General features: G+C 31.4%; 1 protein-coding gene across 2 annotated transcripts in view; it reads left to right on the top strand.

The window, feature by feature from the left end:
- LOC100164160 (max dimerization protein 1) overlaps positions 1–19,366 on the top strand; it is a 179,022-nt gene that overhangs the window by 137,007 nt on the left and 22,649 nt on the right. For both annotated transcript variants that reach the window (XM_008184729.3, XM_001944042.5), the window contains one exon: positions 790–904. In XM_008184729.3, the coding sequence (XP_008182951.1) occupies positions 790–904 (115 nt within the window). The remainder of the gene's footprint in view (positions 1–789; positions 905–19,366) is intronic.

Here is a 19,366-nt window from a genome sequence, read left to right as displayed (position 1 = left end):
AATGCATAATACATTATATAATACATAGGTACATAAATTATATTTGGATTATTCACTTTATAGTTGGTACAGTACATTTTTATTTTACACCCCCTCTCGCATTTTATGCATGTACTCAAAATAATTAATATAAATGTTTTTAGAAAAACAAATTGTGTTAAGTTGAAAAAACACAAAGCCATAATACATTTTTTTACGATATAATTTGATGTAAAACATTATAATAAATAGAAATTCTTTTTTTTCGTTTTATTTAAAATTATTATTGTATGTCAATATCGTAACCTTATTGTGACATAGTATTAATGTGTATATAATATATTCTATACTATGCCCATAAAACGTTGGAATGGCTTAATATATATATATTATTTAGAATTATTACTGATCGTAATTTTTAATTAAGTGAAAAATGTAATATGTAAAGTAGGCGAGTGCATTAATACGATTATATGTACTTAATAGGTAATTTTTTTTTATGCTATACGAATTGTATAGCTTTATGACACCACGTCTAACTCGCACACGTTGTGACGTTATGGGAACTCTTTTGAAACTATGTTTTCTCGTTCTATAATATAAACTATATACTGTACGAGTCTGAATTAATTTAATATAGTAACGACTAACAAGACACGTACAAAGGTGAAATACCGTCTTTTTACAAACACTAGATGTTAAATTTATTGCATTTTTTTTAGTAAAATGAAGTATGAACTATTTAATAACTATTGAGCATTCATTTGATATAACGTTATAATTTAATTAACCACTTATTTTCTGTTTCAGGCGAGCTCATCTCAGAAACTGTTTAGAAAAACTGAAAGAAATGGTCCCGCTGGGTCACGAATCGTCGCGGCACACGACTCTGGGCTTGCTGACTAAAGCCAAGCGGTTCATAAAGGTAATGCATTTATATAATTGCCAGTCCCGGGGTCACCATCCAGGGATGTAGTTTTCGGTGAGAAATTATAAACCCTTTTGCCATTAATAGGTATCACGTAGATATAATATGCTCGTGAACTATATATAGCTGCAGGGATCGCTCAAAGGATTATTAAGTGCCTTTGAGAAAACTGTCGGGTGACCACATCAAATGGGCTCGCACGTATAATCAACTGCGGCCAATAATTATCGTATTTCTCGATGTCATGATAAAGGGTTATAATCTGTAGTCTGCGCAGATTGCAGTGCCCATAGACGAGGGGTTGGGGTAATGGAATGGCTAGGGGCAAACAAGAGTCGGTGGAATGAAGAGGGATACGATGAATATCTATGCCTCGCGCGCGTGTGTGTGTTTGTGTGCGTGTGTGTGTACTTATATATAAGGGATTAAGCGTAATAACTATGGATTTAATCTAGGCTATTGGGTTTTTTGAGGGAGCGTTTTCAGGGTAGCAGTGTTTGTGTGTGTGTGTGTTTATAAGAGTGACAGTTTTAATGAAACCGGATGCTCTTTTTGGTTTATATTTTGTGACCGACTTTTACACATATTATAATATTATATATTATGTACGTAATACGTGAATATTATATCTACACAAAAAAACCAAACGCTTTCCCTTTAGCGACAAATGAGAACTGCTAAGAGATAATATAAAATAATTAAAAATATAATAGTACCTATGTTAAATGCATAGGTATGTATTATGCAAGTACGTGGTCAATATTCAAAATCGAAATTAATACCGTTTCCACGTCGTCCGAACCCATTATCAATATCATACACCAGTATTAGATGCACACACTCTTTAAGCAATACAAAAAAATATCAAAGATTTAAAAACTCCGAAAATAATATTTTGAATAACTACATTATTGAATAAAAAAGGAGGTGAACACTGAAACATGCTTGGTGAATCACCCTACACATTGGACCCTACAAGAAATGTTTAGTTATACTACTGTATAATAATTGTGCTGTCAATTGTGAAGCAGATAAAAAAACAATTCAAAATTATTTTATATTTTTATCCCAGTAATGTGTTGTTCTCCAGATGCTTTAAATTAAATCAAGTTGTAGTTAAAATTGCTTATATACAAAACACTATTGAAACCACTATGGACCTACGGCCTTCAGCTGTGGGGCAATGCGAAAAAGACATACATCCTGAAAATCCAAACCTTTCAAAATATTGCGCTTAGAAGACTTACAAATGCTCCACTCTACGTGTCTAATCATACACTACACACCGACTTAAAACTTTACACAATAAACGATGAAGCTAAAATCTTTTATAAAAGATTCTATAATCATCTAAATAATCACCCAAATCAATTAATAAAAAACTTGGCCACTCCCACAATACCTGGAAATCATACAAGACGTCTGAAGCGTAAGTGGTGTAGAGATCTCTTAAAGTAACCTAAATTCAATTAAAATTTAAAAAAAAAAAAATGTTTAATAAATAATTATTAAGCCAGCAGAAAGTGCTATCAATGGGTGGCTTCTTTCAACAAAATCTCATGACATTTTAACCTTTATCACATTTTCTTATTGTGTCTAGTATGGATACAGATTGTTAATTACTTTAAAAAAAAAAAAAAGTTGGAGTTAGTTTTTTTGTTATACAGTATTCAAAACAAAATTGAATAAAAATAGGGACGTTCATGTTTATGTTTTTTTTCCCTTATTTGATTCATGTTATATTCTTCATGGTATATAGTATATATATAGGTACTACATATGACCATACTATATCACGACCCAAGTCTTCAGCCGGCCAATCAGAGCCTCTTAATTGGGCTCAGAAAAAAACCGATATGTATATTTTTATTACCTTCTGCAAAATCATTACATCCAATTTTTTTTCACCCCATTAGGCTCCTCTACCACCAATTTAAAGTTCATTATTTCGTATGACTAAAAAGTTGGCAGTCTTTATAGTATAGGAGCTAGGACGAAGGACCAATGTGCTTAATGACACTTATTGAAAGTATTCAAATTATTTTCCCAGCCCACAACCGCAGTAAATTATAATGAAAGCTGAAACCAAAATAAATGGTATCTAAATATATTACATCGTGACAAAACTTACAAATATTTGATATTATCGCTGACATTTTATTGTTGGTCCTTTAAGATTGCATCGTTACTTATTTAATCGATAAAAAATTACCAACCCGAAACCTGTATGTTATACTTCATATCACTCGAAAGTTTATAACACTATGTTAACTCCACGTCTAAGACTATAAGTAAACTATAGTACAATATGCGTTCCGTGTGAATTTAGAATAATTAAACCTGAATGAAAAATCAACTGCATTGTCATCTATTTTTTTTTTTAATAACAGAAAAATATTAATCAAAATCGTTACATATTAATTCCAGATTTTCAATTTCCTTATTATTATAGTGATTTCACAACGTAATTATTATACGAACTTTTTTTTTTATAACATTGCAGGAGAGGGTTTGGTGAATAATTCAAGTCTAATAATAGTATTTTTTTTTTGTACCGCACACTATATGTAGCCCACGTGGCCACGTCCCCAAATAATAATTATTACAACGAATAAAATGTCACTTATTCCCCCTCGAAGTTTTCGACGTGACGTCATGGTAACCCTGTGTGTTTTTTATTATTATTTTTATTCATTCAAGCCGTCTAATTGTATGCAACGTTGAACAAATAACTACGTGTCGAATAATTATTTTGTGACCCTAAGTCTAAGGGCATAAATTGAAAGCTATTTCTAGGTGATAAGAGAAAAGCTTTTACTGTCTCGCATGTAGCACCTTTAACCCGACTATATGGATGTGCTTTTAAAGGTGACAGTTTTGATGTTATGTCGAATCTAAAGTGTCATTTTTTTCATTCTTTTTCTCCCAAAAGTAGTTCCACTAAAATAAATTCTTGAAAAACGTTCTATAAATATATAAAATATAAATTGACATTTTACTACTATTATTATTACATTTATTCTTTTTATGTATTTTTTTTTTTTTGTCATTTTTGAGGGTATTGTCCATTATTATGATTGCTAAAAAAAACCTGACATAACTCACTGGGAAACAATATCGTTGATATCCATTTAATAAATATATAATAATGTCTATATAATAATAGACGTATAGAAGTAAACGTTATCGGAACATTTTTAAATTGTCTTCTTATACTTTACCTCTGAAAATAAAATAAAAATTATATTATGTTTTCTCTGCGAAATACCAAACATAATGGGATCGTTCACATATACACATATGTGTATAAAATTATATGAACATATTAAGTGGCTTCGGGATATTATTTTAGTCCGATACATTTGAATATTCAATTCCATCACTACACATTCTCCTCGGGTCAATAAATTATTCTGTGCACAGAAATCGAGTTGAATTTAATATCAGTATCGCTTCGCCTATATTATTTTCCGAGTATAAGACTGGGTATATTACATATGAAATTGATCTTTGTGGATTTTTTACGACTTTTTTGTAAAAACAAAAAAGTATTTTGGTTTTCATTAATTTGCCAATTAATTACTAATTAGACCAATCGTAGGAATTCCGAATAAAGAATAAAAACTTCAATAAATTGCCAACAATTATCAGTGACAGTTCTCTTTTGATATTATAATATTTTCCCCTATTTTGATATTTAAAAATAATATAAATTACACACACTTATTATATATTTTCTTTTCTTATATCCAATAAAAATAACAAACTTGGTGTATAAAATAAAATATTTTATGATTTTATTGTTTTAATTAGAGGGACAAAATAATATCATTAATATTTGATAATAATATTAAAGTCATTATTTACCATTATAGTTATTAATTAAAGGTAGGTACTAGGTTAAAAATTAGTTATCCATTGACCGGGTACCTGTTAACATATTATGAATATTTAAAAATATTTTTTTTCAAACAAAGGTAATGGGACCTTTTCATCATTAAACGGCATGTTTACATATTAAGATAAATAATTCACAGTAAAACTGTTTGGCTAAAATGTGTGACTATTAAGTCCCTTTTAACAAATTTCCATTAATATACATAAATATTATGTTATATTACAGGTATGATATTACATTTGTGATTTTAAAAACCATTATATTCGTGATAATGACTCGAGCTCGTGAAAACTGACAACCCTAATAAATATAAGTAAATTCGTGCAGCACACGTAAATTCTATTATACCGTGGTTGGTTTGTGAAATTGGCTGATTAGGGTTTGTTTTAAATATTTTTTTTACGAGTCCAACCCAATTCAAACGCATTTATTACGATATAATTTAATGTATACGTAGGTACTACCTGTGAGCATCGATATAAATTACCATTCTACTTACCTATTTGAACATGTGCGTTAATATTATACATTATATTATTATATGCGTTAATATTATATATTATACACTATCACAAAATATTAATCTATTTATTTTTTTATTTGGGAGTTTTTTTTCCCCTATTTATTACAGTACTGACTGTATACTCGGGTTTTTCCATCCAAATTAATTGAACGACAATTTGTCAACAACCCGAATATTGCTCGTGAATTATTCATCACCAGATATATAATATACGTATAATTAGAGCGTGGCTTGTATTATTATGAATACAACACGCGAGTATATGGCGGTCTGTATAGGTATATACTATATATAGGTAATGCTGGTTAGGTGTTATTTTGCGAAAGCGCTCACGCATAACTCGCACACAAATAATCACGCACAAACATTTTAAATCGAAATAGCTTGTCGTTTTATATTTGTGCGAAAGGTTGTCGTCGAAGCTATATACACATGTTAAAATATATAGGTATGGTGGTTTACAAACATACAATAATAATATAGGGACCCCGATTTTTTTTAATTGCGTCACCGACAGGAAATCGAGACTTTCGCTCCGGGTTATCAAAAGTACGAAAAAAAAATATTAATATACATAAGACACGGTGTACATATATAGTAGCTGGTGTATTATAATTATACCTATATAGACACACATACACTGTTGGCACGCGCGTGTACTTCATATGCATCCAGAGGATTAATAATTGTTTGCTACTCGGCAGAGATGTGTCAATAGGGATGGGAGTGGCGGGAGCTAAGGGTTAGGCGCCGCCGTTATATTTATATAATATACACGTTTTGCCTGAACAAGAGACATACGCGCGGCATCAATCATCGGGGTCGTGGAGGTTATATAGTGGGGTTGTATGGGCACGATGTAGCAAACCAAACAGTCGAAGCGCGACGTGCACGGCTCGAATATATTGTGCATATATTACGTACACGGATCATATTTTTTATCGTGAAAAATGTATTAAATTATTTCCTTAAATGTTTAAAAAAATTAAAATTCGATGGCATATTGGTTGGCTAGGGCAAAAAAAAAAATCACTGTAAAATATACCTGTATCATAATAATGTCCTTACTGCGCACCGGAGAGGTAGAAACTCGAGAAAACCGAACGTGCTTTTACCCCACGTATAAGCATTTGCATACTAATTATCATAATGTTTATAATATTGTATTATTATGATGTCGATGTGTGCGCATATACTTTATAGTGTCACGTCATATGACGTGCGTGGCGAACGGTCCGTTACCAGATAAAAAAATGAATTTGGTCATAAATCAAAATAAAAAATATTTTTTTGTGTGTGGTTTTTACACGAGTAATATGTAAATCCGCTTAACATCGACAATGATATAAAATTATATTCATATTTCATACACGATACACGATACACAAATCAGAATTATCCGATATTTAATTGCGAATTAATTTGATCATCTCGTTTAGGGATATCGTATTTTTAACTCAACACATCAATATTTCATATTATATTTTATTGGTTTTAATTAGAACATCGCAATTAGATATATGAGTATTTTATATCGTAAAATAAACGGAGGGTGGTCAAAACTAGTTTCCGGAAATGTATTCGTGTCTATTGAGTTTTGACGAACCTACAAAATTAGCTGATCTTCAGCCCATAGTTTCTGTCTACTCATTCGAATTGCTTTCGTTATTGCATCAGTCAAACTGAAGGAACTTATACAGTGATCAGGACTGAGCGTGCGGCGGAGTGGAGTAGATTGCGGCTATAAATTTATATCATACTCCGATTGTTCGGGATTGCAGGCGCCGCAGTCTACCCGGGATTTTCTATTATTAATTTGGGCTGGTGGCTGGGTAAAAGAGAGAGAGAGAGAGAGAGAGGAAAATAAATAGGAGGAAACGAAAGAGAGAAGTAAAATAATAATAATAATAAATTTGGGATTCTTCTTTTGTCGTTGTCGATCCTAATACCGCCGTTCCGGTAGTAGTTTGAAGTCGAAAATTGGTCGGCTAAAGAATATAACAATAATATTAAATAAAATAAAAAACTATACCATCCTTTTTTTGGAAGGATGTGTTAGAGAGGGGAAAGCAGCGAATGGAAGCCGCTTCTTTTGTGTTACTATAGACACACGTAACGACTACCCAAAGACGTAATAAAACTGTGGCTTTATGAGACGTGGTGAAATCACCAGAAACCGAGGGTTGAAGAGGAAGGCCTTATTTAAATATCAAACAGAGCGTGTAAGGGAAAAGTGGATTTTTTCGGACTTGCTTCGTTTTCTGTTCGTATAAGCAAATTGATAGTTTGTATATTGGAAAGAGTTTTCTTTTTCTTTATTTTATTATTTAGTTTTATTTTTATTCCATTCTGGAGTGATTGGAGATGGGGGAATAAAGAAAAAATCCTGTCAGTATTAATTTTATATATGTTTATCCTAATACATACGAGCTTTTGTTTTCAAATGAGATTATATTAGAAGACTATATTATATAGTACAAATATTATTCGAAGAGTGTGCTGAACATACAAATAAATATGAATAAAAATTTTACTTTTAGTTTTTTTGTCATTTATACACCATTTAAACGTGATACGTTCAATACTTTAATGCTCTATAGTCCATAATATTTATAAAATAATACCTATAATTTATAGTAAAAATATAAAATATACATTTTGTTTTAATCTTTTGTCATCACCAATCACCATCGTCTAGTTATTAATTTTAATAATTAATTAAATTAATACATACTTTGTATATTACATACAAGTATGGTTTCACTATAATTTAACTTGAAACAGAAGAGTATATATTACATAATCTGTATGGTCCCAAGTGTATTAATTATGATATAATTGTATATGACTGTATAATAATTAATGCGATATAATTTTTCGACTAAAATGTGTTTCATTTTTGAATAAAACTCAAAGTTTTAATTCCCTTCTGACGGTTTTGACTTGGTCCTTTGACGGTTTGCAATAATATTCGTTGACGTCATGCGTGCCTGTTTACTCGAATGCATATATTTAGGCACACATTACGTATATAACGCACAGTCGCGTGTATGTTTCTTCTCTCCGCGAGTCAAATTAGCATGCTCCGTAGACAGTGTTCACCTACGTCCTATATAATATATATATATTTCTAAGTGATCAATTATCCTTTCACATTTGCCTACCGTACGCATATAAATATTAAATATCGTATACACTCATTACCAGAGGTGGTCTCATGCATATATATGATTTAACTCTGAACTTGCAAGCTCGTATACAGTGTGTTTAATGTGTATGTATAAATACGTACGCTCCGGCAAAGTTCTCTTGCGGTCACCCCCCTCCCCCTTCAAAACCACCCCACAATCATCCTGACTAAGCGGTGACGGTAGATTGTGATAATATAGACGCTTTCGTCTCGGTGAAACAATTATAATATGCGAAGCACACGTAATTTAGCCGTGTCGCCGTACTGCCATAGAGAGTTCTTAGCCAATATCTATACATGTTATAATATAATTAATGATATATGTGAAGGAGCTCACCCGCCGTAATATATTATGAAGAATAATATATTAGGTATTTTATATAGGTTTGATGCGGTTCAAGTTTAATATAGTCGTAACGAATTCGGAAAAAAACATATATTCATATAATCGTATAATTCGTATACCGCATATGTATAATTTAATTCGGTATAGGTAGGCACACCAAATAAAATACACACAAAGAATACTTTTTCGTACCTAAAAAACTATTTTTCTCAGTCAATTTTTAGGTTTTTGTTAGTCTTTGGTTTGTAGTACTTATGTAGTTATATAATTTCACGCACGATATTCGCGACAAAAAAATGATTTGTTCACTCTTTTTAGTTCCATTATAATTTTTATTTTATAATCTGGGGGAGTTAGTAAATACAATTATTCAGCTAAAAACTCAAAAATATAAAATAATAAAAATTACATATAATAAAAATATGATTTACGCTTTATTTTACAAAAATTATGCACGAACAAATACTTGAAATTATACATATAAAAAACACGTCACCAACTCACAATTTAACGAGAAAATTAATATCAGCGTAGACGATATTTTACGTAAAAAATCACAGCGTAAAACGAGTTTGGGCATATTGTTCAAAATGATTGTTCTTATATTCAGTATTTTGGATAGGGATCAATAATCTTTCGATTGTTTTTTTCTGTTATCGCCTTTTGGAGCAGTAAAAATGCATATTTTCTGGTAGGAAAGTGATTTTAGTTGGTACTGCTGGGGGTCATAAGTAAAAATTCCTAATATTTTTCAACTTGTAGGGGTCACGAAAAAAAAAATATTAAAAATAAAAGGGAATTTTTACGCAAAATCGATTTTGTTTTTTTGGTGTAACTAATAAGAATAATACGAATAGAAACGAAAAAAAAAACCGTAGACAGGTACTTGATTTTATATCATTGAATTCTTCTATTACAGCAACCCACACAACACCTCATATATAACAGAGCGGTATCCACTTTCCCATATTTTTTAAGTTTGTATTATCGATTTCCATTAATTATTCAAACAGTTATGTAAGTTTAAAAGTTTAGAATTGAACCTGATAAAGCAATATGGTAAAGTCATGTATTTGAGAGAACAGATAATCTGTTTAGTAATTAGAGTACAAGACATTCTGACATCCAGTTTTGGTATTCAAAAATATTATACAACTGACAAACATGTCTTATGCCACGATTCGTACTACATGAAGACGTAAATATTTAGCAATAATATAATATAGTGTAAATACATCATATAATTTAACCATTTTCAAGTTATTGATTTCTTATGCCCACTTGCCCGCCTTTTTTCTTTGCATTATTAAAATCAATATTCAAAATAAAATTCCAGCTACCTACTATGGCATTATTTTTCTCTTAAAAGTTTCAGAATGAAAACTAGTCTTATATTTTTCAAACGCAATAATTCGCATATAATCTGCGAGCAATGGTCTTCTTCTTTTATAATAAAATAAGGTATGTGCACTCCCCGATCAACGATAAACGTATTGTGGTTTCGAGTGTGCAACGGCGTATAAATACCGAAAGATTTCTGGTTAGGTTTGGATTTTTCCCTCCATTTGACGGATAATACATTTCGAAAAATAAAATGAACATTTCGCTCGAAAAGTTAACGAAAAGAAACCTTACCTCAAATTCTCGTACGTCAAAGATGAGAGACGTCATAATATAAATATGCATATTATATATTATATATGGATTCACGGATGCGCGTATAAACTGTGTATTTATATATGTATATAAATATATATAGGTTGCCGTAGAAAGTAGACATCGGACAAAAAAAAATCGCACACCCGTGTTATTTTAATATTTATTATATATATACGCACAACCACCCCTGAAAACTCCCATTTTAACGATTTACTCGCGCATATAAATTCTAGATGGTATTATACCTGATACCTAATATATATAATATATTATGATCACAGTGTATAGCTGTGATGAGGTATCTATATAGGTATTCGATATTGTTGTATGGCATATAGCGATGTATTATAATATGTATAAGGTGGTTCACTAAGCATGCACATTGCCCGTTGCTCACCCCAATTTTTTCCATTGATAATTGATTTATTCAAATTCTGATTCTTGGAACTTTTAAAAGTTTTATCATATGCCAAAAGCATTAAGAAAAAAAAATGGAAAATAAATTATTAATCTACCTGTATAACAACAATTTTACATTTTACAGTTAATTATTTACGACTTAACTCTTGAAGGCTATTAGTGAAGACATCGCAATTATCTAAAGGCACTAGTTATCAGCATTTACCGACGTGTTTTTTATACGAACTAAATAAAACGTATATAATAATATATAGCACAATTGAAAGTAACAGCTATTGTTGGCCTTCGTTTCAAACTTGTTGACCTAAAACAAGTGACGATCACACAATGTGTTTCAATGCATCATAATATAATATTTGAAGTTTTAAAATTCAATACTATTGGTTAAAGGTTTATATGGACCTAAATAGTGTAGACGAAAAGGTATTATATGTATTAGCCTTTAGGAACCTATAATAAAAATATAATTTTATTTTTATTTTTATGTGTCTGAAAACAGTTGGAACTTATTGAATGCATTAATTGTTTGTATTCAAATATGCATCATACAGTTTTAGAATATTTTTAAATATATTTGTTACCTGTTAAAACCAGGTTTACTGTAATTTTTAAACGTGTTCTTCATAATGTCCAATATCAATAAGAACAATTAATTATTGTTATGATAATGTAAATACTTTTATAGAGCCCGAGTTTCAAGGTTTTATTTTAATCATTGAGTAGGTACACATAATAATTATAACATATAATTATTACAAAAACAAGAAATCTAGTCATATTTATACCAATATGAAATTACAGGCCGAGTTATTGTCGGACTAGAATATTTGTATAGTATATAGATAGGTAATAGGTATAAATAATAATTTTTAAATTATGGAGGCAGCGTCATTACTTCTTCACAAGTATTATTGCATTTCCGAAGTCCAAACTCTCGTCGCATCACGTATTGTTATTGTTAGTGTATACGAAACTTTCTCGCTGCCTCTACGTGACTGGCAGTTATAGAGAACTTTGGCCAAGAGATGTTGGTGGTTGTCGGAGATGTGGAGGTTCGACGGCTAATGGCCGATGGGTATACATATTACAAAGCTATACGATACGCATGGTAGGAAATATGTTTACTCACAGTGTATCACCCGAAGACGGAAAAAAACTTCTTAGCCAATAACGAATACACCTACGCATCATGTGAATATTATAATATTTATGTTGAGTGATTTAAAGTTGATATTTGTGTGTGTATGTGTGTGACTTTTGATCGTCGCAGTCCTAACAAATAACCGTTTAAGTATACGCGTGTATCTGCTTTAATGGACCGTACTCCATCTGGTTTCATAACCGACGCAACTACGTTGGTGTAATAAAAGTTTTTATTTGGTTTTTTTGTTTTTTAATCTATATAAAATCAATACGTTGTGTATTCGCGTCGCCCCACTTGTTTTTCAATATACATTATAGTCGTCTCGTTTGAAAAGTTCTCCCCTCCCCTCATCGTGTTTTTAATGACCTTGTTACGTCTCCTCTCACTGTGCTTGGATGTGTGTGTGTGGGCGTGGGCGTGTGTATTACATTCCAGCGAGGTTAAATCATTTTTAGTCATTTGTAAGGAAAAACTTGACAAAACGATCGACTGCTCGCCTCCGTCCGTCCGACCATATTGCCGGGTGATTTATGGTTTTTAACCCTGGGATTTTGGTCTCGAGAATAGACAAGTAATAAATGGCACCCGACGGCTGTTGTTTTGCAAATCAGAAAGTTCGTCCAACCGTTGCTTGCAGAGATTTTTTTCCTTCTCTCTTTATTTCGCTCACCCAATCTCCCTTCATCTTTGGTCGTTAATATTACTTCCAAAGGAAAATTCATAAAGTTCGACCCCCTACACTTCTGACGTATATAAAGTTCATTAATAAAGTTTGAACGAAAAGAGAGCAGAAAAAACACGAAACCTACATCGAAAAGAGATTTTTTTAATAAACATAGATATAGCACGAAACAACAATAACAACTGAATATAATCCGAAAAGCCTTTTTGCCTGTGCCAAGTGGGTGAGTTTTTTAATGCAAAATAAATTCTTGAAGAATGTAAAGAGAATATAAGGTCCCTCCCTATTCCCCTAGCCCTTCACCACTGATGGTGCGACCGTCTACTATACTACCCCGGGTTTCAATATTTCTTTTCTGCTTCAATGCTAAAAATGACAAATGAACTTTTAAAAAGTTATAATTTTCCCCTTGGCATAGCTTTTTTATTTTACTTTTTCGGTGTTTCTCGCATCTCTTTTGGATTTGTTGCCATTTACTTTTTAAACAATGATAAGCGATGCGTGAATATGCTGGTGTTATGTAGAGTTCTTCGCGGTGCGCTCTGTTTAATGTACAGTTTTATATATATGTTTTGTAGCAAACAGGCACACACACACACACACACACACACACACACACACACACACACACACACACACATACACACACACTGTCTATACGATTACAATATTACCGATTATGGTACATATTATTATATACAGCACAGAACTTACTAGAAATCGAATTCGGTACGATCCGCCACGCATTAAGACAGCGTGCAGCAGCGCATAATATATTATATTGTGTATATACACGCAGTAAATAAAGCGAGAAAAAGGAACGACCAAATTATTATAACGACGTATACCCAACGCGATAGGAGTTGGATAGTAAAGGTCTTATCCGTTGGTGCATATATTTGTATATATATATAGCTCATGTATACCGAACATTGTCCCCGTCCTATTTATCTGTATATATAGCTGGTCCTCCGGGCGGTCCCCGAAGCACGGTGTGCGTCCGAAGTTCTTCGCACATTTGCAATTTGCGGATGACAAGACAAATGCGACTGAAACAAACGGTCGAGTCGTTATTCCTCGTTTTTTTTCCTCCACCCTCTCCCTGACTTACTCTCTCTTTGTTTTGTTTTGTTTTGGTTTTTTTTTTTTTTTAACGCGATTTCCCGCGAGGTTTCCGCCTCGAGCGAACCCAATTACAGTCGAGCGAGCATTAAAAAAAAAAAAATGTGGTTTTACTAACCGTGGTCCGGGAATACTTTGTTTTTGTTCTATATATTATATTATTATTATCATTATTATTATTATTATTATTATTATAGTCCCGTGACTTCACATCATTCCGCGCGGCGAAACGTCAACTCGAGTGTGCGTTATTATATAATAAACTACGCGCACTGTTATGCATATTGTATTTAATTACAGCTGCGAATAAAAATATATTGTTTCAAACGTGTTTCATTCGTTAACATTATTATTATAGCTAGTGCGTATAGCGTGTACGATATTATTTTAAAATAATGCCGTAACACAACATGGTACATATAAGCGTTAGTGCCAGTGCGTTACATTTATAAGTCAATTTTTAGGAACAAAAATAGCTATTCAACAGATATTCTAAATCGACATAGGGTCATAGGAAAATAGACAATTTAAATATATATTATTATTGGTGTGTATAAATAATCTGTTCATAGTATAATAAATTAAAATTAGATGTACCTATTCAACGTTATATTGTTAATTGCTTTTAAGATAGTCTGTTTTTTTGTTCTTGAAAATTGATTCATTATTGTAAGTCTAACCATATCGATGTAAATTATTAGTTTGTTTTGGTAATTTTATCGTGAAATATCAAACCGTTGCAATAATATATATAGGATAAAGGATTGTACTATGTGGCAATAATATAGTAGTTGTACAATAACGATCGAAGACGGCGGTGTTCAATTACATTATTTACATTTAATGTGCGTACCCACACCACGTGTATATATACTGCAGGAATTACGGTATAGCTATTTTTTAATTATATACAGAGTAGATTTATGAACACATTAGGTCCGTTGCATTACGAACCTTTACGCAATAATCTAATATTAATTATTTCGAGGGGAAAAGCTGCAATGACACGAAATGAATAAAAAAAAATAATAATAATAAAAACAAAAACCCTTGTGCGCGTATAAACTGCTAAATAGTAGTTTTTATTTTTATTATACGATTATAGTTTTTCAAAACTATAAAATTCGATCCATATACCTCCCGTGAAGCGCGTTTATTATTTCGTATACAATTATATACCTAATATGTTTATGTATCATATTATTATTACACCAATCGCGATTGATCGTGTGCCCGTGCACCGTAAAACACGTACAACCATACGGACTTTGTCGACGACACGATTTCCATTGTGTTCATTCCACAGCATGTAGTTAATGTTTCTATAAAAATCAAATTGTTTTGATAATAGATACACTTTGCAATCTACGGAAAATTTTCAAATTTTTGCTGCGAAATAAAAATGTACGGTCCGACCCTGTACGGCAGGCATAATCATAGATAGTGTTTGAAATTTGGGGCTCAGGTCTATACTTGATACTCTTATGATGCTTTTAAATTATAGTAATAAAATCATTATTTTTTTTTTTTAGGGGCGGGGGAGGCTATAGAAATTCTAGGAAGCTAAGCCACCTATAGCCACCCACCTATTTGCGCCTATAACAGCAGAATATTAATCCAAAATACAGTTTTACTAATATTATACACAACTACTATAATACCTACAGCACCAACATCGATTCAACTAGTATTGTATCATCAACACAATTAATTCGTCCATAATGTAGTTTTTAATGTATACGATCTTTGTTCGTTCTATGTAAAATCATCAATAAGTATATTATAATCTTTAAACCAACAAACTGTACGGACAAAATATTGGTTGATATAATACAAATCAATTTTAATTATTCCGACTAATGAAAAATGTTTGTCGATCATTAGTCTGTCAATAAACACAATCACTTTTTGTTCTATAAACCTAAATTCAATTAAAACAAAATATTTCAAACCATGAATGCTATTATTTTGTATTTTAAATATTATACTCTGCGTATTATAATCTTTATCTGATCGTTTACAAATAGATTCCCTAACCGATCTTATTATTTCTTATGAACATCCAAGAAAAAGATATGAGTTATGAGTACACATTAGCACAATACAAATGATTACCGACTCGGAACACAATAACATGAATATAACACGAAAATATGATAAATTTTATTATTTTATCCAAATTCGCACGTAATAAATAACATAAAAACACAAACAAACGTTCGAAACATATTGTACGAAATAATTTGATTAATTCATAATATAATGACAAAGGAACACAAATATTGCGTGAAATGTAAAAATCGTATTATTTTTTTAATATTCATAACAAGTAGTAACCTTCCGGGCATACTGTCTTGTTCTTATAATTTATCATGTACTTAAAAAGTGGGGTAGAATAAGTTTTGTTTATCAAAAACTTCGCTAAAATAATAATAATAATAAACAATCAAACAAATAAAATATATGGAATGATAGGGTAGTGGCGTGGGTCGCACAAGAATTGTCTTTTCTTTTTAAATCAACGACGGCTCTCTCGGCAGGTTTTTTTCTTCTAAATATAACATTTACCCAGCTGATATGTTTTTCTGAACTATATATATGCAATGTTCTCCTCTTCAGCTTTCTTAAAGTAACAGTTAGGTATTTAATAAAAATAATATACTCACAGCTGTAGTATATAGGTAGTAGATACAAGCTGATTTTTTCATCAAACGCAATACACTCGTTTATTCAGTCAGTTGCTTTGTTTTCAAATAAAATAAATTGCTTTATTTGAATACAACTATAAATTACCTTTATATACTTATTGATAACAACACATCATTGAAAAATGTATTTTTCTACTCTTTTTATATGACGATGACATAAGATACATATGATATCTGTTTTCTATTTCAAAATGAATAATACAGAATATTTTTCTAAAAATTTGTATTCATAAAATTATTTAATATAATACTTTTATTTAAAAATACTTAAACTTTAGTCGTATTGGGTACCTACTTAAGTATTATGATATTTTTATGTAAACTTTAAATGCTTGTAATAACATTTTTCTCCAACAACGGGAATTTATATAGGTCTAATAAGAGTTCAATTTTAAAAATCCAAAATTGAACAAGAAAATAGATGATGTGACTATAATGTTTAAAAAAATACTCTGTAGAACTGGATATTATATAAGAGCGGGGACGATGCAGAGAGATACACGCGCTTCTTGTTTTTCAAGAAGTACGCCAGACTGACGACGTCAAAACCAATCAAAAGGAAGGTTTCTCCGTCGCTCGTGTCACGTATTATCACGGTCGGTCGCTTTCAAAACACAACCTCCTCGCACCGATTCTATCGCTGTAGTAATGTTATATACATATAAGATGGCGTGGGTTTCCTCACCAAACAAATTTTTCGATTCTGCCGTTTCTTTTTGTAGACATTTTTATTCGGTTCGCGCTTTCTCCTCTGCGCAGTCCCATTGATTGGGTGTTTATATACATCAACGGGGTTAAAAATTTCGCTTGGCAATTTTCGTCGTGACCTGATTCTCCGACGACCCTACCTTGTGCCGTTCTCGTCTGTGACATTTCGATCTCCCTACGACTGCAGCTTACTGCACCGAGCGTGATGCGAATATCATTTGGAACCGAGAAAAGATCCACCCACCTATAGATATACACATATTTAGACGCAAAACCGAAAACAATTCGACGTTTGCCACTTGGAAATGCATTAGGTGTACCATTATTATTATATCGTTGCAGCGTGTATATATACATACGCACAATAATAATATACAGAAAGGGTAAATTGGTTTTTACCCAAACTACCACCGCCACGCCTTTCGCTTACATTTTATTTTATTTTTTTCGTTACCCCACAACCGAGAAGCTACTGAGTAAAAAAATTATTTCAGCACGACGCGACAATTTTTTAAACGAAATTCACTGAAGTTTTTTATTTTTCATTGCATCTATTGTGTGTCTTACCTAGGAATACACTATACTATAGTCTATAACAATACTTATGTATATGCAGTCAGTGTATAATATTATACATTGAATATTTCAAATGCTCTGCGTGTTTAAATTCAAATGTTGAGCTTATATTGTTCTTAATAGTTTGGTGCTCGTCTACGTAAAACAAAATTACGTTCAAATATTATTCTGAAGAGACGAACAATTGGCGTTAAAAGTTTTTTTTGCTTGTCTTGAATAAACATTTTAAAACTTTTGTCATTTATTTTTAAATGTCATTATGTTATTTAATTTCTCACTGGTATTTAAATTTGAAGACGACTGTTTATAAGAAATTACATTAAATGTATTTTTTATTTTAAATAAGCTTGAATAAAAGATGATAATATCTTACGAATCACATAAGACTAATTTAAACGCGAGGTTAACAATTTTAAGATTTGATATATTTTCAAAAACTTTATTGTCTATTATTTATTAATACTTAGTCCATTATTCTATTACTTAAAATTTTAAACGTATTATACCTCCATACTTAAACGTACTAAACTGTTGTTTTAATACAGACCTTTAAGAAAATGATTACAATTTACAACTAACCCGCAACTTTTAGTTTTCGCTGTTTCATTAATATTTTAATTGGTTTTATTGAACGGTGTGATTGAGAGAAATCCCATAAGGTCTCAATCATTTTCCTTTGGCTTTATAGACTTTCTGTCTACATAAACTGTTTAGTGCTAAAACTACAACGTCATATCACACAAAAAGTGTTGAGAAATGAGTGGAAGGGGGAGCCAATTTATTTTTCGGGGCAAAGTTATAATTGCTTTTTGGCAAAAACTTCACAGAAGTAGTCCAATGGTTATTAAATTATGTATTGTGTCGTATGAGGCCCGTCATCATCGCTAATTCCTCGTTTGATCAATCCAAAAACTCCACAGAAACTCACTATAAGTTTTCCCAAGCAACTCTCATGTGGTTTGAAGTCGGCAGGCGTGACAGTGAGTGTTGTGGGTTAAAACGGCGACATTTAAAGTAATTTGCATTTATATTGAAATTTAGATCTTTTATTTTTTTCTGCTCGTGGTCCTTTTTTCTTCTTTTTCTAGTCTTTTAATTTAATTTTGCTCGCAGCATTTGTCTCCCCTCTTTCTTCACATATAATCGAATGATAAAATAGCAACCTATATCGAACCTCTTTGTGCAATTTAGGTATGGGTGTATATATTATGTACTGTGTATGCATTAATTAATTCCATACAATTAAGTTTACTTAAGTAACTACATAAAAAAAATTTAATTTAATTCATGCTAAATAGTAAATCGAAATCGTTATAAATAAAATTCATAAAACATTCGACAAATTACATTAGCTCGAGTTCGGAAATTCAAGAAGTATTCCAAATTCCTAAAAAAAACTATGTCACCAAGTTATCGATACAGATATAGTATCTATATAGTATACAAATACAATCAAACAATAACAATGCTCCTCTACAAACTA

This window comes from Acyrthosiphon pisum, chromosome A3 (assembly GCF_005508785.2).
Source record: "Acyrthosiphon pisum isolate AL4f chromosome A3, pea_aphid_22Mar2018_4r6ur, whole genome shotgun sequence".
Taxonomy (NCBI): Eukaryota; Metazoa; Arthropoda; class Insecta; order Hemiptera; family Aphididae; genus Acyrthosiphon; species Acyrthosiphon pisum.
This window is presented reverse-complemented; position numbering and strand designations above follow the sequence as displayed.